Source organism: Centropristis striata, chromosome 17, assembly GCF_030273125.1.
Source record: "Centropristis striata isolate RG_2023a ecotype Rhode Island chromosome 17, C.striata_1.0, whole genome shotgun sequence".
Lineage (NCBI taxonomy): Eukaryota > Metazoa > Chordata > Actinopteri > Perciformes > Serranidae > Centropristis > Centropristis striata.
The window spans coordinates 27,659,772-27,680,290 of NC_081533.1; the positions used below are offsets into that span (position 1 = coordinate 27,659,772).

The 20,519-nt window shown below is 37.9% G+C and overlaps 2 protein-coding genes across 2 annotated transcripts; both read left to right on the top strand.

The window, feature by feature from the left end:
* Nucleotides 1-5,597: 5,597 nt before the first annotated feature.
* LOC131989253 (interferon-induced very large GTPase 1-like) lies at nucleotides 5,598-11,300 on the top strand. The gene is made up of 4 exons (XM_059354443.1): nucleotides 5,598-5,648; nucleotides 5,766-5,826; nucleotides 5,919-6,176; nucleotides 6,628-11,300. Exons 1-4 carry the CDS (start codon nucleotides 5,598-5,600, stop codon nucleotides 11,298-11,300), a joined length of 5,043 nt encoding a protein of 1,680 aa, XP_059210426.1.
* Nucleotides 11,301-15,188: 3,888 nt separating this feature from the next.
* Nucleotides 15,189-20,119, top strand: LOC131989412 (metallo-beta-lactamase domain-containing protein 1-like). The gene is made up of 2 exons (XM_059354622.1): nucleotides 15,189-15,692; nucleotides 17,302-20,119. Exons 1-2 carry the CDS (start codon nucleotides 15,270-15,272, stop codon nucleotides 17,539-17,541), a joined length of 663 nt encoding a protein of 220 aa, XP_059210605.1. The 5' UTR covers nucleotides 15,189-15,269; the 3' UTR covers nucleotides 17,542-20,119.
* Nucleotides 20,120-20,519: the final 400 nt, after the last annotated feature.

The following is a 20,519-nucleotide window of genomic DNA, read 5'->3' on the forward strand; positions in this document are numbered from 1 at the left end:
ATTTAAAAATCTTTTTAAAACCTAACCTGAACTGTCAAAAACTCTGCTTTTCGTGGATTTTATGTCCAATTTTGAGTATCTTTAAAAACGCTATATAAATCAGATCAGTTATTTTTACTTATCATTGACCTTGACGTTTTCATTTTTAAAACTACTATTAAACCTGCATGTCTTGGGACTGTGGGAGGAAGCCAAAGCATCTGGAAAACTCACACTTACACAGAGGGAACAAGCACAGTCCACACAGAAAGAAAAAAAAATTTCAGTGGCCTTTATTAATTAATTCATTTATTTTGACTTAGGTCCTTTAAAAGTCTTAATCATTTCAAAACAACTGATCACCTTGTCGGAAATTTTAAATGTATGAAATGAATCGAGGTGGAATTTCTGTTAATTTACAGCACATTCTTTCTTTCTTATGTTGCACACTTAGATCACATTTCTTTAATAACATGTGTGCCTGTGTATGTGAGACAACTGTCAAATAGTTGCCATTATTGATACAATGTCAATGTGAAAATGTAACTGTGTATATAATATATATAATATATTTTTAGATTACCTTGGTACTTAATCAAATAAGGGATGTGTAACAAACACGGCCTCTGCAGCATAGCACTGTGCACAAAGTCATCTGAGGTCTGTGTTTAATACATTTACTGGAAATAGAATTTTCTTTTCTCAGAAAACACGTGATTGTCTGTAAATCAAAAGTGTAAGTGTCTTTACTCGCTCCACCCATCAGAACAAAAGTCTCTATCTAACTCTGTCTACATGAGAAGCCATTCAGCTTTGACACCATTGAAAAGAAATTCCTGCAAAGAGGAAAGCATGTTTTGCCATGGGCACACCTCTTCTACAAGGGTGTGTTACTGTATGTTATTGTTTTGTCAGTCAGTTTTCTGTTATGTGAATGATGGGAGGACCTGAAAGACAAGATGAGTAACATAGCTACAAGATGGCTCTTACAGATCAACCTGAGTCCTTTGACTATGATCAACCCTCATTCCTACACAGATGATGAGAGGAAATCAAGTTGTTCGATCAACACAATGAATAATTTGTGATATAGGCTTTTCGTGATTGAGTTACTAAACATTAATAACTGGACTGAAAATGTAACCTTGATGAGCACACGATCCATCAACATGCCGCCCGTAGCAAGCAGTGTTTCCAACTCCTCAGTAGGGAAAATATCTATTGGCTGTCAAAGTCGCTTAAATATGTCATCCCCTAATTTGCATTATTTGCCATGTGCATGTTATTGTAATGGATGCTGTAGGACAGAGGGAATGTCATGGTGAGAGAGACACAAAGTGAGTAAAAAACACTCTAAATATAGCCTGGCTAACACCAGACTATTCTCAAATGAGGTCTAGTCTGGCAACTAGCAATGGATTTCTCCGTAGAGGAGGTGTGGTTTACGATCCTCCAGAGCCGTTTATTGGACGCTTAGAATGTCTATCAAAGCGTCTGTAGGTAGCTCTTAGCCAATCAGATCAGTTATACCAGATGACGTAGTAGAGCTACAGAAATGGATGTTTGTTGTGTGTGTGTCTGTGAGAGAGTGTTGTTTGCTGCTTTGCTCCTCCAGTTCTCGTTTTCTGCAAGATTATTTATTTTCACGTTTTATTCCCCCTCATGTCATTCAGCCACACACATCCACTGATTTCATGGGCAATAAACAAGCTGCTGCGGGTCTCTGGGGGCTCCGCTGTCCGCGGTAGCGGGGCTATTAGCCGCTAGCGGCCCTAATAGCCCCGCTACCATAACGCCGGTGATCTCAGCGGAGCCGCCGAGAGACCTTTCGCCTTTCAACTTTCGCTCTAAACTATTTAAAACACCATCTACAGCTAAAGAGAGTTTCACGTCTGCAGCAGCCATGTTGGATCCGGAAAACTACAAGCTTCCAAGTGTCGAGTAGTACGCGTCATCGTCTTGCCGTCCCTCCCCGCTCTGTGATTGGATCCCTAAACCAGGGCTAAGAATGCCTCCTGGTTTCCAGACCCCGCCGCAGTTCGAAATTAAATTCGAGCGCGCAAGGCAGTCTGGGTATACCCAGGCTACTCTAAATATGATGAGAACTACAAATTCCAATCTTCATCTTTATCCGGCCTTGGGACCGGCAAACCTGACCCAAAAGAGACTCTGGCTGTATCCCAGTGTCAAGGAAGGATCCTCGAACGGCTGGATTTGCAAGATATTACGTCATCAACATCTATCGAAGGACTGTCCCAATGTCCAGGATCCTCCAGAGGACAGAGTCCTTCTTTTGCCAAAATTCCAAGGATGCATATGTGTATCTTCCATGCGCCCCGAGTACCCATAAAGCCTTGCGCACACCGTTCTAAAGGGAGATTTAAAAAATGGCAGGGAAGAAACGATGACACCGGCAGCACAATATGAATTTAAACATGTATTTTCACTGAATATTTGTTATCACATAACTTACAAAACTTGTGTTCAAAGTCAAGCAGAAACATATGCACAAAAAATGCCAGAATATTTAGCTAAGATATAATAAACATCATCTTGATACATTGCCAGTTAAGTTAATTGCTGAAATTATTAATCATTAATTCATATCTATGCGTCAGTCTGATGATTTACTATGTGCAAAGAATACGTAGCTATGCCATTCATAAAGTTATACATGTTTATTGTGTTAACAGGGACCAACAGTCCGCTATTGTCCATTATCGTTATTTATAAATAACTGTTATTGTACTGTACTAATCCACTTTGTGGCTTTTATTTGCTAAATCGTATGGAGATTCAACTTTAAAGCATCTTCTTCCATTTCCACAAGTATGTGGAAGAGTGCTGATGCCAAAGCCACATACTTGTTCGTGCACTGAAATTGCAGCGCTGAATTTAAGCAGGACGTCCAATCACACAATGATGCACACCTGCACACTGAAGGCTGTTCCATTTGTGCATTATACCAATGATAGGAAGGATTCTGGCCTTGCCTCTGGAGGGATGAATGATCCTTGACTTTGGGATACAGCCTCTGACTTCAGCAGCCTCCATGTTTACCTCCGTGCACAGCGTGCTGCGTGTGACGTCTTTGTTATTGTTCTTCTGCGTTTGCGGGTCAGTTTGAGGCCGTGAGTCTGAGATGGGCCACATTTAAAAAATAATGTGAAGAGCCAAACTACTTAATATTGAAACATACAGAATGTGGTAATAATATATATTACATCTGTTAATATACATGGCATTTAGGTTAAAAACTAGATTTTTTAACCATCTCATTGACGACCGGTTGATGACAGGGCCGATGTACATTAGAAAAGTTTACATATCTTATATTACCACAGAAATACTTGTTGTATATTGATATGTGATTATTGTCTGGACAAAGACACATTACTTAGACTGAGAATTATTTTTTTTTAAATGTAACAACTTTGCATTTAGTTTGTTCTTGTTTATAGAGTGTAAAGCTAAATCAAAAATACATTATAAAAACTACTTCAGCAGCCATATGTTTTTAAGTCACCTGAGAAAATATTGTTTTATAAAAATGCACAATTGGGATTTTTGAGAATAGTTTAATTTGAGATTTTCAGCACAAACAGAGCAGGAGGTCACACAATATAAACACTTTCACATGTATTAATGCACAATCCAAGTAGCATGTGGTCCTGCCAACGTGTTTCCAATGAATACATTTAACTTTTCACTGTATCCATTATTTATGATCTATGTTCTCAAAAGATTACATTCAACTCATCCCGTGCTGCCATTCAATACGAGTAAGATTCCAAAAGAGAGGGACACACAGAGAAGAAACAAAGTGCATTTATCATCTGATATAATTCCACATTTGCTGTTTAGTTTTTATACATGACAGAAAAAAGAACATGATTAAGTTCTACAGTTCAGGGATGTCATAACTGCAGAAAGTTAAATGTGTCGGATATTGACAAGCTTCTGAAACTTCCACTTCTGAATGAAGTTTTGTTCACATACTGAATATTGGTAGGGATGGGTCAGTCAAATCCTGGAATATCGTTTGCTCCCTTATGCAAAGGGAGGTTACCAGGTGGTAAGTTTCACTTTCTCTGAGAAACAGACACTGTACGGGTAGAATAAAAGGAGACGCCTCGAATAAACAAATTCATTGTCAGGGAAGCAGAGCTTGTTATTTTCAGAGCTAATACAAAACCCACAATGGAATGTTGCATTCACAGCACTGGATAAACGATCAACTTTATTTTACCATGGATAAACATCTCCTAAGGTAGGCTATAAAATCTGTGTATCTTCTGTTCAATCCATATCCTTTTGGAAATCAAAACACGGATAACGAAAAGTGACCTGTTTTTTCAATAATCAACCTCTCATTTACATTCTACATTATACAAGACTCCCACTTTTCTCTTCTTTTAAACACAATGCATGACCAGGATATCAAGTATGAGAATAAGGGCCCGAATGTTGATTTTGATAAATTATATTTTGCAATTTAGTGGTCATGTGGTCAGGATTCTATGACCCCGAGGTTCCCGCGACCTCTTTCATTAGGTCCATGCGGTTCCATGCAAAACGCAGCAGCACAGGCACGCTTTCTCATTTGATTACATTTCAAACATGGACACATACACGCTTATATGTTTATATGATATGTCCATGGACAAAAATATGTTGTATATTACTGCAGTCAAGCCAAATCGAAACTATCCATAATCAAAGACTCATTTTACTTTGGGTAGACAGTGGACATCTTCAGGATTTCCCTCAGCTGACTGCAAGACATTCTGATGTATAATTTCAAAATTAAAGCCTTTTGAAATCTCACATATTATACCATTTTTAATTAGAGGAAAAATAGCAGATTATCATAGATTTCAAAAGGATTTTATTTAGAAATTATAAATCAGAATGTCCTGTAATCAGCTGCGGAACATCCTGAGGATGCCCACTGTTCACCTAAAGTAAAATGAGTCTTTAATTATGGATAGTTTCCTTTTAATTGCAATTTGAAATTAGATGGAAATACAGTTAAACTGGAAAACTGCTTTTATTTTGAAGGCCGTTCTAACATGTTGGTACCTCAATGTCCAGTAAATACATGCATCATGAAAACAAGTGGCGGCTGGCTTGACTGTATTTTCCGAACTGGGGGTGGCTTGACCGCAGTTCTTCTTCTGGGGTTGTGAGTATGCCGAACACTCATGCTCGAGCAGTTCTGCACAGTGCACACCAATCTCAGCCAGATGATCAGATAGGCCCATGTCTGCATATGTAATTCTGTTTCGGAATAGATCAATAATATAATCTATAAATATAGACAACTTCAACATAAAATCAAACTTGTTTTTTAATTTTTCATGTTTTGTTTTCCAAACGGATATGGATTGAACGGAAGATACACACGCAGATTCTATAATTAATTTGTCTGTCATTGTTTTGCTTTTAAGACTTAAAATAGTGTTTAAATGCTGATTCATTTTTGGTCTATATTGTCATCTAGCAGGTTGCAGAGTACACTTAAAATATGGAAAGTTGTTGTCGAACAATGTATTATAGTGATATTATTTTATTTCTTCCAGTGAGAGGCTTTATGAATAATCTGGACCAAGTGTGGGATGGCTGAGAGTGAACCCACAATGGAGAACTCTGATTCAGCTGATGAGGAGGTAAACTGTTTGATAACAAAAGAATTCCAAACATATATTTAAACTATAATTCATCTTTTCTGAATTGGATTATGAATTGGATTATAAATTCAATACATGTTTTCCTAATTTTCCAAGGAGTTCAATGATGTTCCTAATAGAAATCAAAGCAAAGCAACCTCACTATCTGTGACCACAGGTAAGCCTGAAAAACAAAAAGCACTTTAAAGTACAGCCAAACATTGACAGAACTTGAATTTCCAGAAAAGTGAAACCATCTATCATTCACAGAGCCCAGCCCTCCTGTGCAGATTTCAGTCGATGAGATCAGCAGTGAGTCACTGTCTCTGAGTTGGGACACCCCTGCTGGTGGAGTGAAGAGTTACATTGTGACTTGTTGCAGTGAGGGAAACATTGTGCAAGAGTTGGCAACAGACAGAAACAGACTGACTCTCAACCTGATGCCAGGGGTGTGTTACTCTCTGCAGGTTTCTGCACAACTTCCAAATGGAGGAACAAGCAAGCTAGCTGTAACATCTGTTCGCAAAAGTAAGTAAAATAAATCATAATTGCAACAAGAAAATAATTTTCTACAAAGTCACAGTCAGGGCAAAACACACATTTATATTAGAGACTTATGTAATTATGATATGAACCAACAAGTTCAAGAGTAGGGCTGTAGTGGTACAGCATAATAAGAGTAAATTCACCCTTTCCTTAGGTCATCAGGGAGGCCCACTCAAAGCCAATGCAAAAACTCTGTGATGTTACACTAACACAAACACACAAAGCTAAAAGTAAAGTTGCACAAGAAAAAACAGAAAACATCACTTAACCCTTTAGTGATAGTGAAAACTGTACCAGCCCCTGGTTTCAACCCCCATTCTGGATTAAGCTCAGGCCAAGAACAAAGGAAAAATTACACATATTAGGTGGTGTTGCTTAAGAATATTACAATAATCAATGATGATTTGAATAGTTGTCGTTCTCATGTCAACAGAGCCATACCTAGAGATGTTATTGAAGGATCTGGGGTTGGAGCAACACTACAAGGAGAAGCTATCACTGAGCACAGTCCTTCAGATTGACCAGAAGACCATTACTGATGAACCTGCCAGGCGTAATTCAGATCTTCCATGGTATTTTCTGAAGAAGCTCATGATGGTTAATGTGACAGCTAGGAATGTGAAATGTACATCAGGATGTGAGTCAGACTTTGATGATCCAGCAGGAAATACAGAGTCAGATGATGATGATTCGTGTGACAGTCAACACTTAGATGACATAAACCCCCTTGACATAATCACTGCTCTCTTTCTGTGTTCAGATGGTTTTGTGCAGCAAGAAATGGCACTCAAAATGTCTATGTGTCAGTTTTCTGTGCCACTGTTGCTTCCCAATTGTGACACAAAGCAGTGCACACTGATGCTTTGGGCCATGAGAGACATTGTTAAAAAGTACAGACCTCAGTCACTTTCAGAATCCAAGGGCTTCATTGAAGAAAGAATAGTTCTCTCTGAACTTCCAATGATATCTTTTGTGAGGCTGGGCGAGTGCTCTTTGTCCAAGTCAGAGATCCTCAACAAGCTTCTGAGCAATTCTCAGCAGTACCACGACACGTTTGTCCACCATAATATGGAGTGTGGTGACAGTCCCAAAAAAATATCCAATGGACTGGCTGAAATCACTTGGTACCTTCCCTGTGGGACAAAAAACATGGATGTCTTCAGTAAGCCAGTAGCCATAGCCAACCTTCATGGGGACATTGCTTCAGTTGAGACACAATTTTCTTTTTTGTGTCAGACATCAGAAGCAGTTTTTGTGTTCTTTGACAATTTTGACTCTGAGTGTAAGATTCTTACCAACCAACACCACAAGGCACAGATCTTCTTGGTCGGTAACCAACAAAGCACTCCCTCCAGTAAAGATGCTCGAAAAAAGGTAGCAACCAAGTTCGGCTTTAATAAGAGCAATGTCCTTTTGAAGGCTAAGAACATGAATGATGCAGACTTTGTCAAAGATTTGCGAAAAAAAGTCAGTTATGTAGTTGAGAACTCAAAGATGAAGATGAGAATAGAGCAGATGGCTGACATTGCCCATGAACTGGGAATCAAGGTTGATGAAGACTCTTCAGAGTGCCAGAATGCCAAGAAAAATGCAGATGCCATCACTGCAGAGATTCACGACATCCTTAAATACAAAGAAGATCAGCTACCCTTGCAAGGCCAAATATGGAAGGAACTGACTCGCTTAGAGAAAGAAGAATTTCGGCTTCGAAATGTTGGGTCTCAGGACATAGAAAAGTACAAAAGTGATCTCCAGGTACAGAAAACAGAACTTCGGGAAAAGCACTCAAATTACATGTCAAATGCAATGACATGCTTCATCAACTCAATATCAAGTCCAGGGATAGAGAGGTGCTATTTCCTAAGATGGATGCGAATGAACCTTGATAATGTCTCTCGCTTAAAACTGTCTGGCCTCAGGGAGCAGTACAAAGAAAAATGCAAAAATTCAGAGAACAAAGAGGAGATCAAAGACATTGACAGACAACTTTCCAGCAGCTCACTGGGGACTGAACACTTCTTCCGTGAAATGGGTCAGATCTATGAAGCTTCACTTTCTCTTACAGAAACAGATCCATCACGTCAACAATTACAGTATCTGCCCAAACTTTGTGCAGAATTGTTGCTTGATGGATTTCCAGTTGAGCTTGTAGATGGAGATGCATCCAACATACCTCTCAGATGGGTGAGTGATGTTCTCTCTCAGCTCAATGACTTGGTGTCTCCTAAGAGTAAGATACTCGTGGTCACGGTTCTTGGAGTTCAGAGCACAGGAAAGTCTACTCTCCTCAACACCATGTTTGGAGTGCAGTTTGCAGTCAGCAGTGACCGATGCACTCGAGGTGCCTTTATGTTGCTCATCAGAATCGATGAAGATGTCAAAAAAGAACTCAACTGTGACTTCATGGTGATCATTGACACTGAGGGCCTAAAGTCACCAGAGCTTGCACAGCTGGACAATAGCCATGAGCACGACAATGAGCTTGCAACACTTGTTGTGGGGCTGAGTGATATCACCATCATCAATATTGCAATGGCGAACTCCACAGAAATGAAGGACATCCTACAGATAGTTGTGCATGCCTTCCTCAGGATGAAAGAGGTGGGCAAGAAGCCCAAATGTCAGTTTGTTCACCAGAACATTTCAGATGTTTCGGCCCATGAGAAGAACTTACGAGACAGGAAACTACTCTTGCAACAGTTGAATGAGATAACCCAGGCAGCAGCCAAAATGGAAAAGAAAGAGGAGAACAAGAGCTTCACTGATGTGATGGAGTACAGTCCAGACACTGGGAACTGGTACATCCCTGGACTCTGGAATGGAAACCCACCAATGGCACCAGTCAATGCAGGGTACAGCGAAGCTGTGTATGAGCTCAAGAAAAACATCATCCAAATTTTGGGAAGTTGTGCATCATCTGCCAATAATATCTCAGAGTTTACAGAGTGGATGAAAAGCCTGTGGACTGCTGTAAAGCATGAAAACTTCATCTTCAGCTTCAGGAACAGCCTGGTGGCTGATGCATACATGAGGCTCTGCACAGAATACAACCAATGGGAATGGGAATTCAAGAAAAACATGTACACATGGGTTACAAATGCTGAAACAAGAATTTCCAACTTTGGCACATTTGCTGTGAAATCTGAAATGTCTGACATGAGAGAACTTCTGGCACATTTGAAAAGTGAAGCTAGCACTGAGCTGATTAAATGGGAGACAGAGATTCTTAACAACCTGACACAGTACTTCAAGCAAACGGAGGGTCACGTCTATCTAGTGGAAGCATACAGGGAGGACTTTGTAAACAGTGCCAAGAGTCTTCGACGAGAAATGCAGAACTCAGTGTCCAATCAACTTACAGCAGCAGCCGACATCAGACAGGGAATGGCAGAACTTGATAGAATCAAGGAGAATCACACAAATGAATTAGAAGGGAGAGTGCGTGCACTGATTGGCAAATGTCGGGAAAAAAAATGTGAGATGAATGGTGAAGATCTGGACGACGAATTTAACAATATGTGGGAGGAAATGGTGAAGGAACTTCACTTTTTGAAGCAAAAGCCCACAGATATCATTGCGAAGGTGGACCACTACCTGAGGGATAATCTACAGCATAAGGGGAGTCATGTTTGTCAATTATTAGGTGAGAAAAGCCTGAAAGACTGTGGAGTGGGGCATTTCACATATACAGTGGAAAGACGTTTAGAACAGTTTACACATATATTATACAGCTTCTTCAACATTGAAGATCATGTAATGGCTGTACAAAAACTTTCTGACAGCATCATAATGACTTGCTCACAGTTAGTGACTGAAAAAATGGAAAGAAAGAACAATTACCACGACACTTACATCCAGGAGATCCTACACACGATTGATGAAAAGTTGCAAAACAATCAGGAGATCAAGACAGAGACTGAGTTTGAAGTTTCTCTGAAACAGCACATCTGTGGATTTGCAGCAAGAGAGTTTCAAAAAATGCATGAAGATTTCATACAAGTGAATGATCCCTACAGATGTCTGGATCGAAACAAAGAAAAGTTTTGTGCTGATTTTAAAGATGTGTTCCATGAACGAGACCAGTGCCAGAAGAAGGCAAAAGAGTTCACAGAGCGCTGCCTGAGGCCTGCAGTCGAGGACTTTGTCAACCATTCTTTGGGTCCTGATATCATTGGTGAAATGCTGTCAAGTAAGCAGTTCAGCACAAGAATGTTCCTCCAGTATTCAATCCTGCTGGATTTGCTCTCAAAGAGTGACTTTGAAAACTATCGGAGATATAGTCTCTCATATGAGGAGTACGTAAAGAAGTGGATCCTCGACCAAATAGTGAAACGTTTCTCAAAGGGGTCTACAACGTTTGAGTTTGAGGATCAACATATCAAGTCAATCATCAACAGCATAAATGATGCTATCAACAAAGCTAAAGGAAAGAGTGGCGACTTCAAGACATTTGTAGAGGGTATCTGTCAGGAACTAGGAGATAAACTGGTCATTTCCCAGGATGCTCTTCATGCTTTCATGATCCTGAACGATGCAGACCAGGAACAGTTTGCTCACTGGCTCACTGACTGTGTGAAGGTGATGGCAGAAGGTCTGAGAGAGACGTTTAAAGAAACAAACATCCAAATGAAACTAAAAAATCTTCATGTGAAGCCTCAGAGCGTGCTTTTCACCAGACTGATTGGATGTGGTAAACAGTGTCCATTCTGCAAAGCACCTTGTGAGGCAGGAAGAAAAGATCACACTGAGCACTGGACGTCATTACACAGACCAAATGGTCTGGGTGGATGCAGGAGTGCTTGGACAAAAAAACTTGTCACTGACATATGCTCCTCCCTTGTGACCAGGGACACCCACTTTCAGTGCAGTACAACAAATTATGTGGGGCACCCCTTCAAAAAATACAGAGAAATATTCCCAGACTGGAGCATTGCTCCAGATGTCAGCCTTCAGGCATCAGACTATTGGAAATATGTGATGGCAAATTTCAATACTAAGTTTGCTGAAGCATACAATGGAACGCCTGCTGATATTCCTGCAAGTTGGAAGGCAATCACATCTAAACAAGCAGAAGCGAGCCTCAAAGAGTCCTTTCACATCCAGTGAGAGAGTACAGACTGTGGTTAGAAGTGCTCATCCTCCTCGTATACTCTCATTATCCTCCCATGGATATTTTGATCTTCCTTGTTTTATGTGATGTATAAGAGAAGCACAAACATGCTGTATATACAAAGGCAATAATGGAGGAACTGTGAGCAGAGCTTGTTAAGGGGGACACAAGAGAAGATCGCTCTTGTGAAAATGTTGCTGTGGGCTTTTTTGAATGCTTTTTGATAGGTTGAGTCAATATACATTAACTATAATATGCGATGGTAATGGAAAGTGGAAACAATAGTTACCTTTAAACTGTCATATTATGACAATACAACATCGAGGATAAGAATCATATTGATGTTGATTTTTCTCTGTCTCTCCATTTGGGTATAATATGGAATTTTCTTGTTTTTTCATGTCTGTTTTTCTTTCAGTTCAGTTCCAAATATTTGAATTTAGTTAAATTTACTTCAAATTTGGAACGTTTGTTTTTTGTTTCTGCAACATATAAAAATGTTATTCATATACATGAGAGAAAGTGTGATAAGTTTGATGTGTATTTTTTTTATTTTTAAAGTCAGTATTTAGAATCTCTTTATTTTTGTTAGTTATCTCATGCAAAATATTAACTTTGATTCCACACCTCTCAGACTTGATGTGGGATTGTCAAAACAGGACAAAACTTTTTGTTGAAGTATCATATTTGATTGTTTATTCAAAATGAAGAATTAACTTCTTGTTGTTTCTGTGACTATCTGATGCAAAATGATTATTTTTTAGTGTATTTAGAAATCATTCAGTCTAAATGTTAACATGTACGTCATACATGACAAAATCTACTAATAATGTGTCATTTCTTTGACTCAAAATCTGTAATATCTTTTTTTTTTTTTTTTTTTTCCAGTTTCAAATATTTGCATTTTTAATTTCATGTTATCGTCTACTCCTACCTTACAATGTTTGCTTTTTAAAAAAAAAATGATATGTGATCTTTTTTTTACTGAGAATATAAAAGCTCTTTCATTTTAAGTATCTGATGCAAAACATTTACTTTTTATTTTTAAACACCACTCAGGTTTAGTTTGGTATATTCACTTTTTTTTACTCAGAATTTAGCATCTGTTTGTATTTGTCTCTGTAAAATATTCCAAATATTTAGTTTTAAGTTCATGTTATGTCTTTTACTAAAAATAAATTGTTTTTGTTTCCGTGAAGCATCTGATGCCACATATCTGCTTATTTTTGAATCAATAAAAAAAATATATTCAGTCGAAATTTAGCATTACCATCATTAATGTATGACAGAAAATGTGTTTTAATCAAGTTTAATACAATATTTACCCTTTTTTAATATTCAGAATGAAGAATCTCTTGCTTTTTGTTTGTTTAATGCATTTTATTCAAAATATTGCATATACATATACATTTTAAAGGAATTAAAAATATCATTCATTCTATATGTAGTACTGTCAACATGTATACATTCATATTTGTGTGAACTCATTCAATAAAGAGACAAAATGGGCAGACTGGCTATGAATGTCTTTAATGTTTCCCAGATGAGAATCACAGCATACAGTGTATAATGACTTCTAAAGTAAACAGAAATATCATCACCTCATTTATTTATATAATTTTACTATACTTTTTGAAAATAATCATCTATTTAAAATGCCATTATTTAACATTTTTCTTCATCTCAAGTCTTTTCATCTCAAGGTTTCTGAATTCAACAAAGAATGTTAAAACAAGACAACAGGTGCAAGTTTGCAATGGAGACCAAGCTGGAGTTTATTTATAAATAAAAAGAATATATGTATATGAATATCGATATGTTGTGTTAACATATGGTTGTATCTACAAGTATTAACAGATGAAATACAGTGAACATTTTATTTAATCTAGTATTAGTTTATTTGGTAGTTCCCTTCATTATTCTTGTCTAGTATATAGTATAGATTTGATTTCATCTATTTGCTGGTTAGGATTTAGTCTCCTGTTTATTTGTATTTTTCTCTCTTGGGCGAGCAACTGCAATGATACAAGTTTGTGTAATTAGCATAAAATAAAGATGAAATAATATGGTCTTTGGTTTGTGAGATCTCAACTAGATATTTGAACAGCTGGAGAAAGGGAAGACACAAGATGTTTCTTTCAGACAATGACATATTTATTAATACCCCCACCAACCCCAGAATTGTTCCACCACCATCAACACTACGTCATCTGTCACCAATCCATCGTTTCCTCTTTTAGAGACTTCTTTAAAAAAACAACCAACAAAAAACAAAAACATTTAAAGTAAATATAAAGTAAAAGTAATAATCTTTGTTAAAAAATATATATATATTTTTTAAAACACCGGCTGGCATTTCGGTCTCTTTTGTGTTAAAAGGGAAGGGAAAGGATCTCATTCCTTAACAAATGGTCTAACATTCCTTTTATTGTGCAATTTAAGGCACTATAATTGTTTTTTTAGCTTTCATGAATACACTTCTATTCACCTTACACTGTAAAAAGTGTTTGTAGAAATTACAGTAAAATGCTGTCAAATTGCATGAGAAATACGGCCTAAAATAAAAAAAATTGCATATCACCATATTAGACACTTTTAATTACTGTAAATCACAGAATAGAACAAAACTTTTGAAAAACACACAGTTTTACTGTAAAAATATTTTTAAAAATCATGTAAAATGAATGGAGAAATACCATATTGTCTCAAGGACACAATTACTTTTAAATAAAGGGACTACTCAGTCTAAATTACAGTTTTTGCTGATATTTACATTTAAATTTACAGTAGAAAACCCACTCACTGTAATTTTTACGGTGAAATTCTGGCAACCACAGCTGCCGGTATTTTACCGTAAATTTAACAGATTATTTTTTACAGTGTATCTCACTGTTAGAATGTCTGCCATATTTCCTGGAGAAATGCACTTGTTTATCCACTACCCATTGGAATCTGTCATTTCAACCCTCGGTCACCTTTCCACCATTGGGTCTCGGGTTGTTTGAGTAAGAGCCTTCCCCTCTCCCTCACCAGAACAAGGGGAACAGGCCCCTTCACAAATTGTGTCCAGTTTGTGTTTCTTCAACATTAACCACACATCTAGCTTCAGGAAGTCTGACCAGCTTTTTGTCGCACCTTTCACAGGGGCTACGAGGCAATCCTCGACTCCTCTGTCTGATCTCACCAGGAGCATTCATCAGCTGATCTTTTCAGGGGCGTGTCAGTAGAGAGATCTACCTGGCCGTGTCCCGCTCTTGCACATCTTGCACAGTAATTTGTCAGGGATGTGATTGACTGCGTTTCTATTTATGAAATTTAATATACAGATTTGTACATGTAATAAAATACAAAAAACATTGTAAAAAATCTAATAAAGAAAGGGCAAATTTGCAATAAAGGGTGCATCTGGATTTTTAAAAAAGTAAAACCTGGATTGTTTGACAAAGATACGATTTTTAAAATTTTGTTATCCTGCTGACAAACAGACCAACAAGCAAACTGAAAACATGACCTCACTGGTGTAGGTTAAAGTAATTCCTCAAGTAAACTATTTTTAAAGACTGTAACTCTGTTCAGAACAGCACCATTTTCTGTAACGGTAACGTTACTACAATACAGTTACAATATGGAATCCAGTGACGTGTATTGACTCTATTTCTATTTAGGAAATTTAATACACAAATTTGTACATGCAATAAAATACAAAAAACATTGTAAAAAAAAATCGAATACAGAAAGAGCAAATTTGCAACAAAGTAAAACCTGGATTGTTTGACAAAGATACGATTTTTTAAATGTTGTTCTTTTTTTAAAAAAATGTTAAAAAAAAAACATAAATAATGATTTTTTTTACAGTCTGTTCTACATACTCCAGTACGATAGGGGGCGCTAGCACCTAATAGTTGTTATTGCAACCCACCAAAAACAAAAACAAAGCAGAGTAAGCGCCTGTCCATGCTGCTACAATGGGGACAGACAGTAAAGTTTTGTGTGGTCAGTTTCAAACTGTCCCTCTGTCCGAGTCTCAGTTGGACTTCCCCGGTCAGCCGTACTCCGTGTCCGTCCTGAAACCCGGGTACTGTCTCCCTCAGACCGACGGGACGTTCAAGGCCGACGGAACCATCACGCTTATAACGGGACCCAGGACTATTCTGGTGGACACCGGGGGGCCGTGGGACCGGGACTTTCTCCTAACGACACTGAGACAGAGGGGACTACAACCGGGGGACATTGACGTGATCGTGGGGACTCACGGACATTCAGACCACGTAGGAAATCTGAGTCTTTTCTCCACGGCGCTGATGATTGTGGGGTTTGATGTCAGTGAAGGGGACACGTACCGTCCCAACAAGCTGGCAGAGGGACACGCGTACTGCATTGATGAGTATGTAAGTTTCACGTCCTCACAGAAAACATTTAAAGATAGTCTAAAGCAACTGAGCTCCAAAAACACTTCACACAAGCATCAAATGTACTTTATGGTGTCTGAAATGTCCATTCTGTTACGAAGACGAGCCAGTGCATCAGTTCATTCAGTGTGTACTCATTTTAAGTAAATCATGACTAATATGTTCATGTTTGTGTTTTACCAGGACAAAAAGCAAATATCCAGATTTTTCAAAATAAAAGTATTAAAAATAAATAAATGCATGAGACTGCTTGAAACCAGGGTGTGCAGGGCATCAAACCAGGAGGATACAATAGCAACTAGCCACTAAAGCAGGGCACAGTTCCCTGCAAAGTGATGTTCTGTGATCTGTAGTAAGTAAGTCAAGTCAAATTTATTTCTATAGCGCATTTACAGACGGCTGAGCCGCACCAAAGTGCTTCACATAAAAGTGCATAAAGTGCAATAAAATACTGGATTGACAAAGGTGAAAGAAACAAAAAGGGTTAAAAGACATGTAAGAGTTAAAATAGATTAAAAGAAGCGATCATTTTAAACCTATAAACCAGGCCTTTGCAATATAACCAAAATGTTCTACCCTACATATCTCAGTAACAATATATATATATAAAACAATATATGATGTTTTCTGGTAATTTAATAAATAGAGTATGTGAAATAACCACATGGCGTTTTTGTGTACTTGTGTGTTTAAATGTAATACATAACGGGCGCAGTAATGTGCTGCCCACTGCTCCTTGCATGGTGTGTTCACTTGTGTGTAAAAAAGGATGGGTTAAATGCAGAGGTTGAATTTCGCCATTGTGGGATTAATAAAGTAATCTTCTTCTTCTTCATAGCAAATTAAATGCACAGCATATTTTCTCATTAGTTAAGAAATTCAGTGCAAAATAAACAACAATTACTATACAACAAGTGAAAAAATATCTATCTATCTATCTATCTATCTATCTATCTATCTATGTATCTATCTGTCTGTCTGTCTGTCTGTCTGTCTGTCTGTCTGTCTGTCTGTCTATCTATCTATCTGTGAGCTATACAGTACAGGCCAAAAGTTTGGACACACACCTTCTCATTCAATGCGTTTTTCTTTATTTTCATGACTATTTACATTGTAGATTCTCACTGAAGGCATCAAAACTATGAATGAACACATATGGAATTATGTACTTAACAAAAAAAGTGTGAAATAACTGAAAACATGTCTTGTATTTTAGATTCCTCAAAGTAGCCACCCTTTGCTTACTAGAATATAAGACATGTTTTCAGTTATTTCACACTTCTTTGTTAAGTACATAATTCCACATGTGTTCATTAATAGTTTTGATGAATTTACAATGTCAATAGTCATGAAAATAAAGGAAAAACATTGAATGAGAAGGTGTGTCCAAACTTTTGGCCTGTACTATATATATATCTATATATATATCTATATATATAGATATATATATAGATATATATATATATATATATATATGTATGTATATGAAAACAAAAACATGACCTTTGTAGACGGTAAGTCTGTGTACTGAATGGTGCAGAGTGGACTGTCTGACTGTGCCAACGACCGTGTCTCCTCCCTCCCACAGATATCTGTAGTTCCCAGTCCAGGCCACACAGGACAGGACGTCAGCGTCCAGGTGACGGGAACCTCAGCCGGCACAGTGCTCGTTGCAGGGGACTTATTTGAGTGCTGCGCAGATGAGGACAGCTGGAGGGATCTGAGTATGAACACTGCAGTGCAGGAGGTCAACCGCCAGGAGGCGCTGTGTACCGCCGATGTCATCATACCGGGACATGGACTCCCGTTTAGAGTCCTCAGGAACTGATGAACCACCTCTGGAGTCACTGGGTGCATCTCATGGTGCTTACTTTATGTCTCCTTGCTCCTCGATCCTTGCTTGAACATGAAGTTGTGTGAGGGTGTTGTCTTTGCAACTATCTCAAACCCCATTTTTGCTAACTTTTCCTCTCTCCTCGCCTGGTTTTTATTGCTTAAAAAGACACAAGAAAAGATGCAAGCGAAGGAAACGTGGAGGCAATTAAGAGACATGAGATGCACCCATAGATCTTTTTTACTGCAGGTATTTTGTCTTATAAAAGCAGGGAAACTACTTTCACTAACAATGGCTCAGTTTCATTAAAGTTCACCTAAATGGAATACAGTCATTGTAACGTTATCAATAAATCTGGGATTTCCTGCTATAACAAGCCAAAACTCTGCTGGGTTATGTAAGGACATGAGTTGACTGATTAAAGGTGGAGTTTTATAACTTAACTGGACCTGTATCATCATAGTGAAAGCTGACTGTTGTCATTCCAAGCAAGTCAACACAGACTGATTAACCCTTTGAACCGGGATCGAAACGTATGTTCTCGCCAAAAATTCACAGTTTTTCATGGAAAGAAAATGAAAAATCAACAACAGACATTATGGTTTAAATTGAAAATTTCCAACAGCCCCCAGATCATAGGTTAAAAAAGCTTTATTCTACATGTCTCATTTAAAATGTTGCCAATAAACAGTTTGGAATAACTAGATGCTGTTAAAACATAAAATTCTGCACTCCTCAACAACACTGTGCAGCCATGATTGATTCTGCTGAGACAACAATTATGTGACAAATATTCACTAAAAACTGCACTGACAGCTTGCTGTTTACACAGAGCAGAGAGGAGAGGACAGGAGAGGTTGTAAAAAAAAAATTCAATATGTATAATACTACTACTAATACTCATAATAATACTACTAATATAATAATGTGGAGACCCAATTTCTTTGCCCAACATTTATGACACTTGCAGGCCCTTATAAAGGTGTTGTTGTTTTTTAATGATTTTTTTTTTTTTTTTTACTTGTGCACAAAGGACATTTCTGAGTTGTTCAAACTTCTAGCCATGATCGAGCTGATTCCATAGAGCTGCAGGACTCTATATATTAGAGTGAAATACAAGGCCACAGTGAGTAAAATGTAAAAAGAGCACAAAAAAAACACACACCCTGAAACAGCTTGTTGGGGTTGGCGGCAGTTTTAAGGCTCTCCAGGATGTACAGGACCCAGGGCATGATGGGAAACAAGTTGACAATAAGTTGACAATATGGTGTTTTAAAGAAAACCTTTAAATGAGAGAGATTAAATCTCATTTGTGTGATTTGAAGGTTTATTTTGTTAACAGGACACGTGTGTCTAATGGTGATGTTTAATAGTCAGAAGGACACTTTACCGATCATAAAACTAACTGTAAATCAGCCTAACCCTCTCAAACAATCCAAACAGCAGCAAACTAATGAATTAATGTCAAATGTAGGTTGAACCATGAGCAGAAATCACTTTTCCAATTTGCATACAAAGTGATAACATTTTAATCAGATCTAACAGGATGTGAGTGTCTGTGTGACTTCCTGTACAGACTCTTGTCTGCCTGCTGCTGCTGCCTGTCGCCCACTTTCCAGGCTGTGCTCTGCTCAACCACAACAAGCCTTTTATTGTGCATTTTTTTTGACAACTAGTTCAACATTTTTGTATGTAATGACTCAAGCAATGAAATGAGGACTATTAGTTTTATATGGAATGACTATTCAGCATTCACAAGTATAGTTAATTTTGACTGACATGACATAAGCAATTATAATGTTATAAGACAGCAGAGAGTTGTATGAAAGCAATTGATGCATGTCCAAAAGCATTTGCAATGTGTTGAAAGGAATGAGAAACTATGATGAGCTCAAATGACTAAATGTTGTGCAGGTTGAACTAACTGTTTTGCAAATGTAAAGAGTGATGTGAGAAATGCACCAAAGTGACTGAGAAACACTGTATTAATACAATGTCAATGTGAAAATGTAACTGTGAATATATTCTGTAGTTTACCTTGATTCTTAATCATATGAGGGATGTGTAACAAACACTGTGTGAATCTTACGGCCTCTGCAGCATAGCACTGTGCACAAAGTCATCTGAGGGCAGTGTTTTTCACATTTCATGATGCAGTTTACTGGAAACATCATTTTCTCAGAAAACACGTGATTGTCTGTAAATCAAAAGTGAAAGTGTCTTTATTCGCTCCAACCCCATCAGAACAAAAGTCTCTATCTAGCTCTGTCTACATGAGAAGCCATTCAGCTGTAACCACTGCATTGAAAAGAAATTCCTGCAAAGAGGAAAGCATGTTTTTCCATGGGTACATCTCTTCTACAAGGATGTGTTACTGTTTGTTATTGTTTTGTCAGTCAGTTTTCTGTTATGTGAATGATGGGAGGACCTGAAGACAAGATGAGTAACATAGCTACAAGATGGTAACTGATTATCAATGTAATACGACACACTTCACATCAGCATCTCCAGCAACTCTCACCACAACCTGTTTTTTTGTGAACCTCTAATAAATTCACTGTAATCACTCTTAGCTCTGGTCTGCGTTAAAATTCTGGTCGCCAGCCCTGACACTGTAGGGCTTTGAGGGTTTCACTGTAAACTCTTACAGATCAACCTGAGTCCTTTGACTGTGATCAACCCTCATTCCTACACAGATGATAAGAGGAAATCAAGTTTTTTGACCAACACAATGATTAATTTGTGATATAGCCTATTTGTGATTTTTGTTTGAATGACTAAACATGTCATATATGGACTTTATCATACCAGCTCATTTTAAATTATCCCACTTATTACACGTCTAATTAATAAAGAAATTAATAACTGGACTGAAAATGTAACCTTGATGAGCACACGATCTGTCACCACGCCACCTGTAGCAAGCAGTGTTTCCAACTCAATATGTGAGTATTGTCTGGACAAAGACACAT

What these genes read in the sequence shown, in the direction of transcription:
- LOC131989253 (XM_059354443.1), top strand. Translation starts at nt 5,598, where the DNA reads ATGGCTGAGAGTGAACCCACAATGGAGAACTCTGATTCAGCTGATGAG. An exon ending in CTGATTCAGCTGATGAGGAG is followed by an intron (nt 5,649 to 5,765) that starts GTAAACTGTTTG and finishes TAATTTTCCAAG; the next exon opens with GAGTTCAATGATGTTCCTAA. An exon ending in CTCACTATCTGTGACCACAG is followed by an intron (nt 5,827 to 5,918) that starts GTAAGCCTGAAA and finishes TATCATTCACAG; the next exon opens with AGCCCAGCCCTCCTGTGCAG.
- LOC131989412 (XM_059354622.1), top strand. Translation starts at nt 15,270, where the DNA reads ATGGGGACAGACAGTAAAGTTTTGTGTGGTCAGTTTCAAACTGTCCCT. An exon ending in CGTACTGCATTGATGAGTAT is followed by an intron (nt 15,693 to 17,301) that starts GTAAGTTTCACG and finishes TCCCTCCCACAG; the next exon opens with ATATCTGTAGTTCCCAGTCC.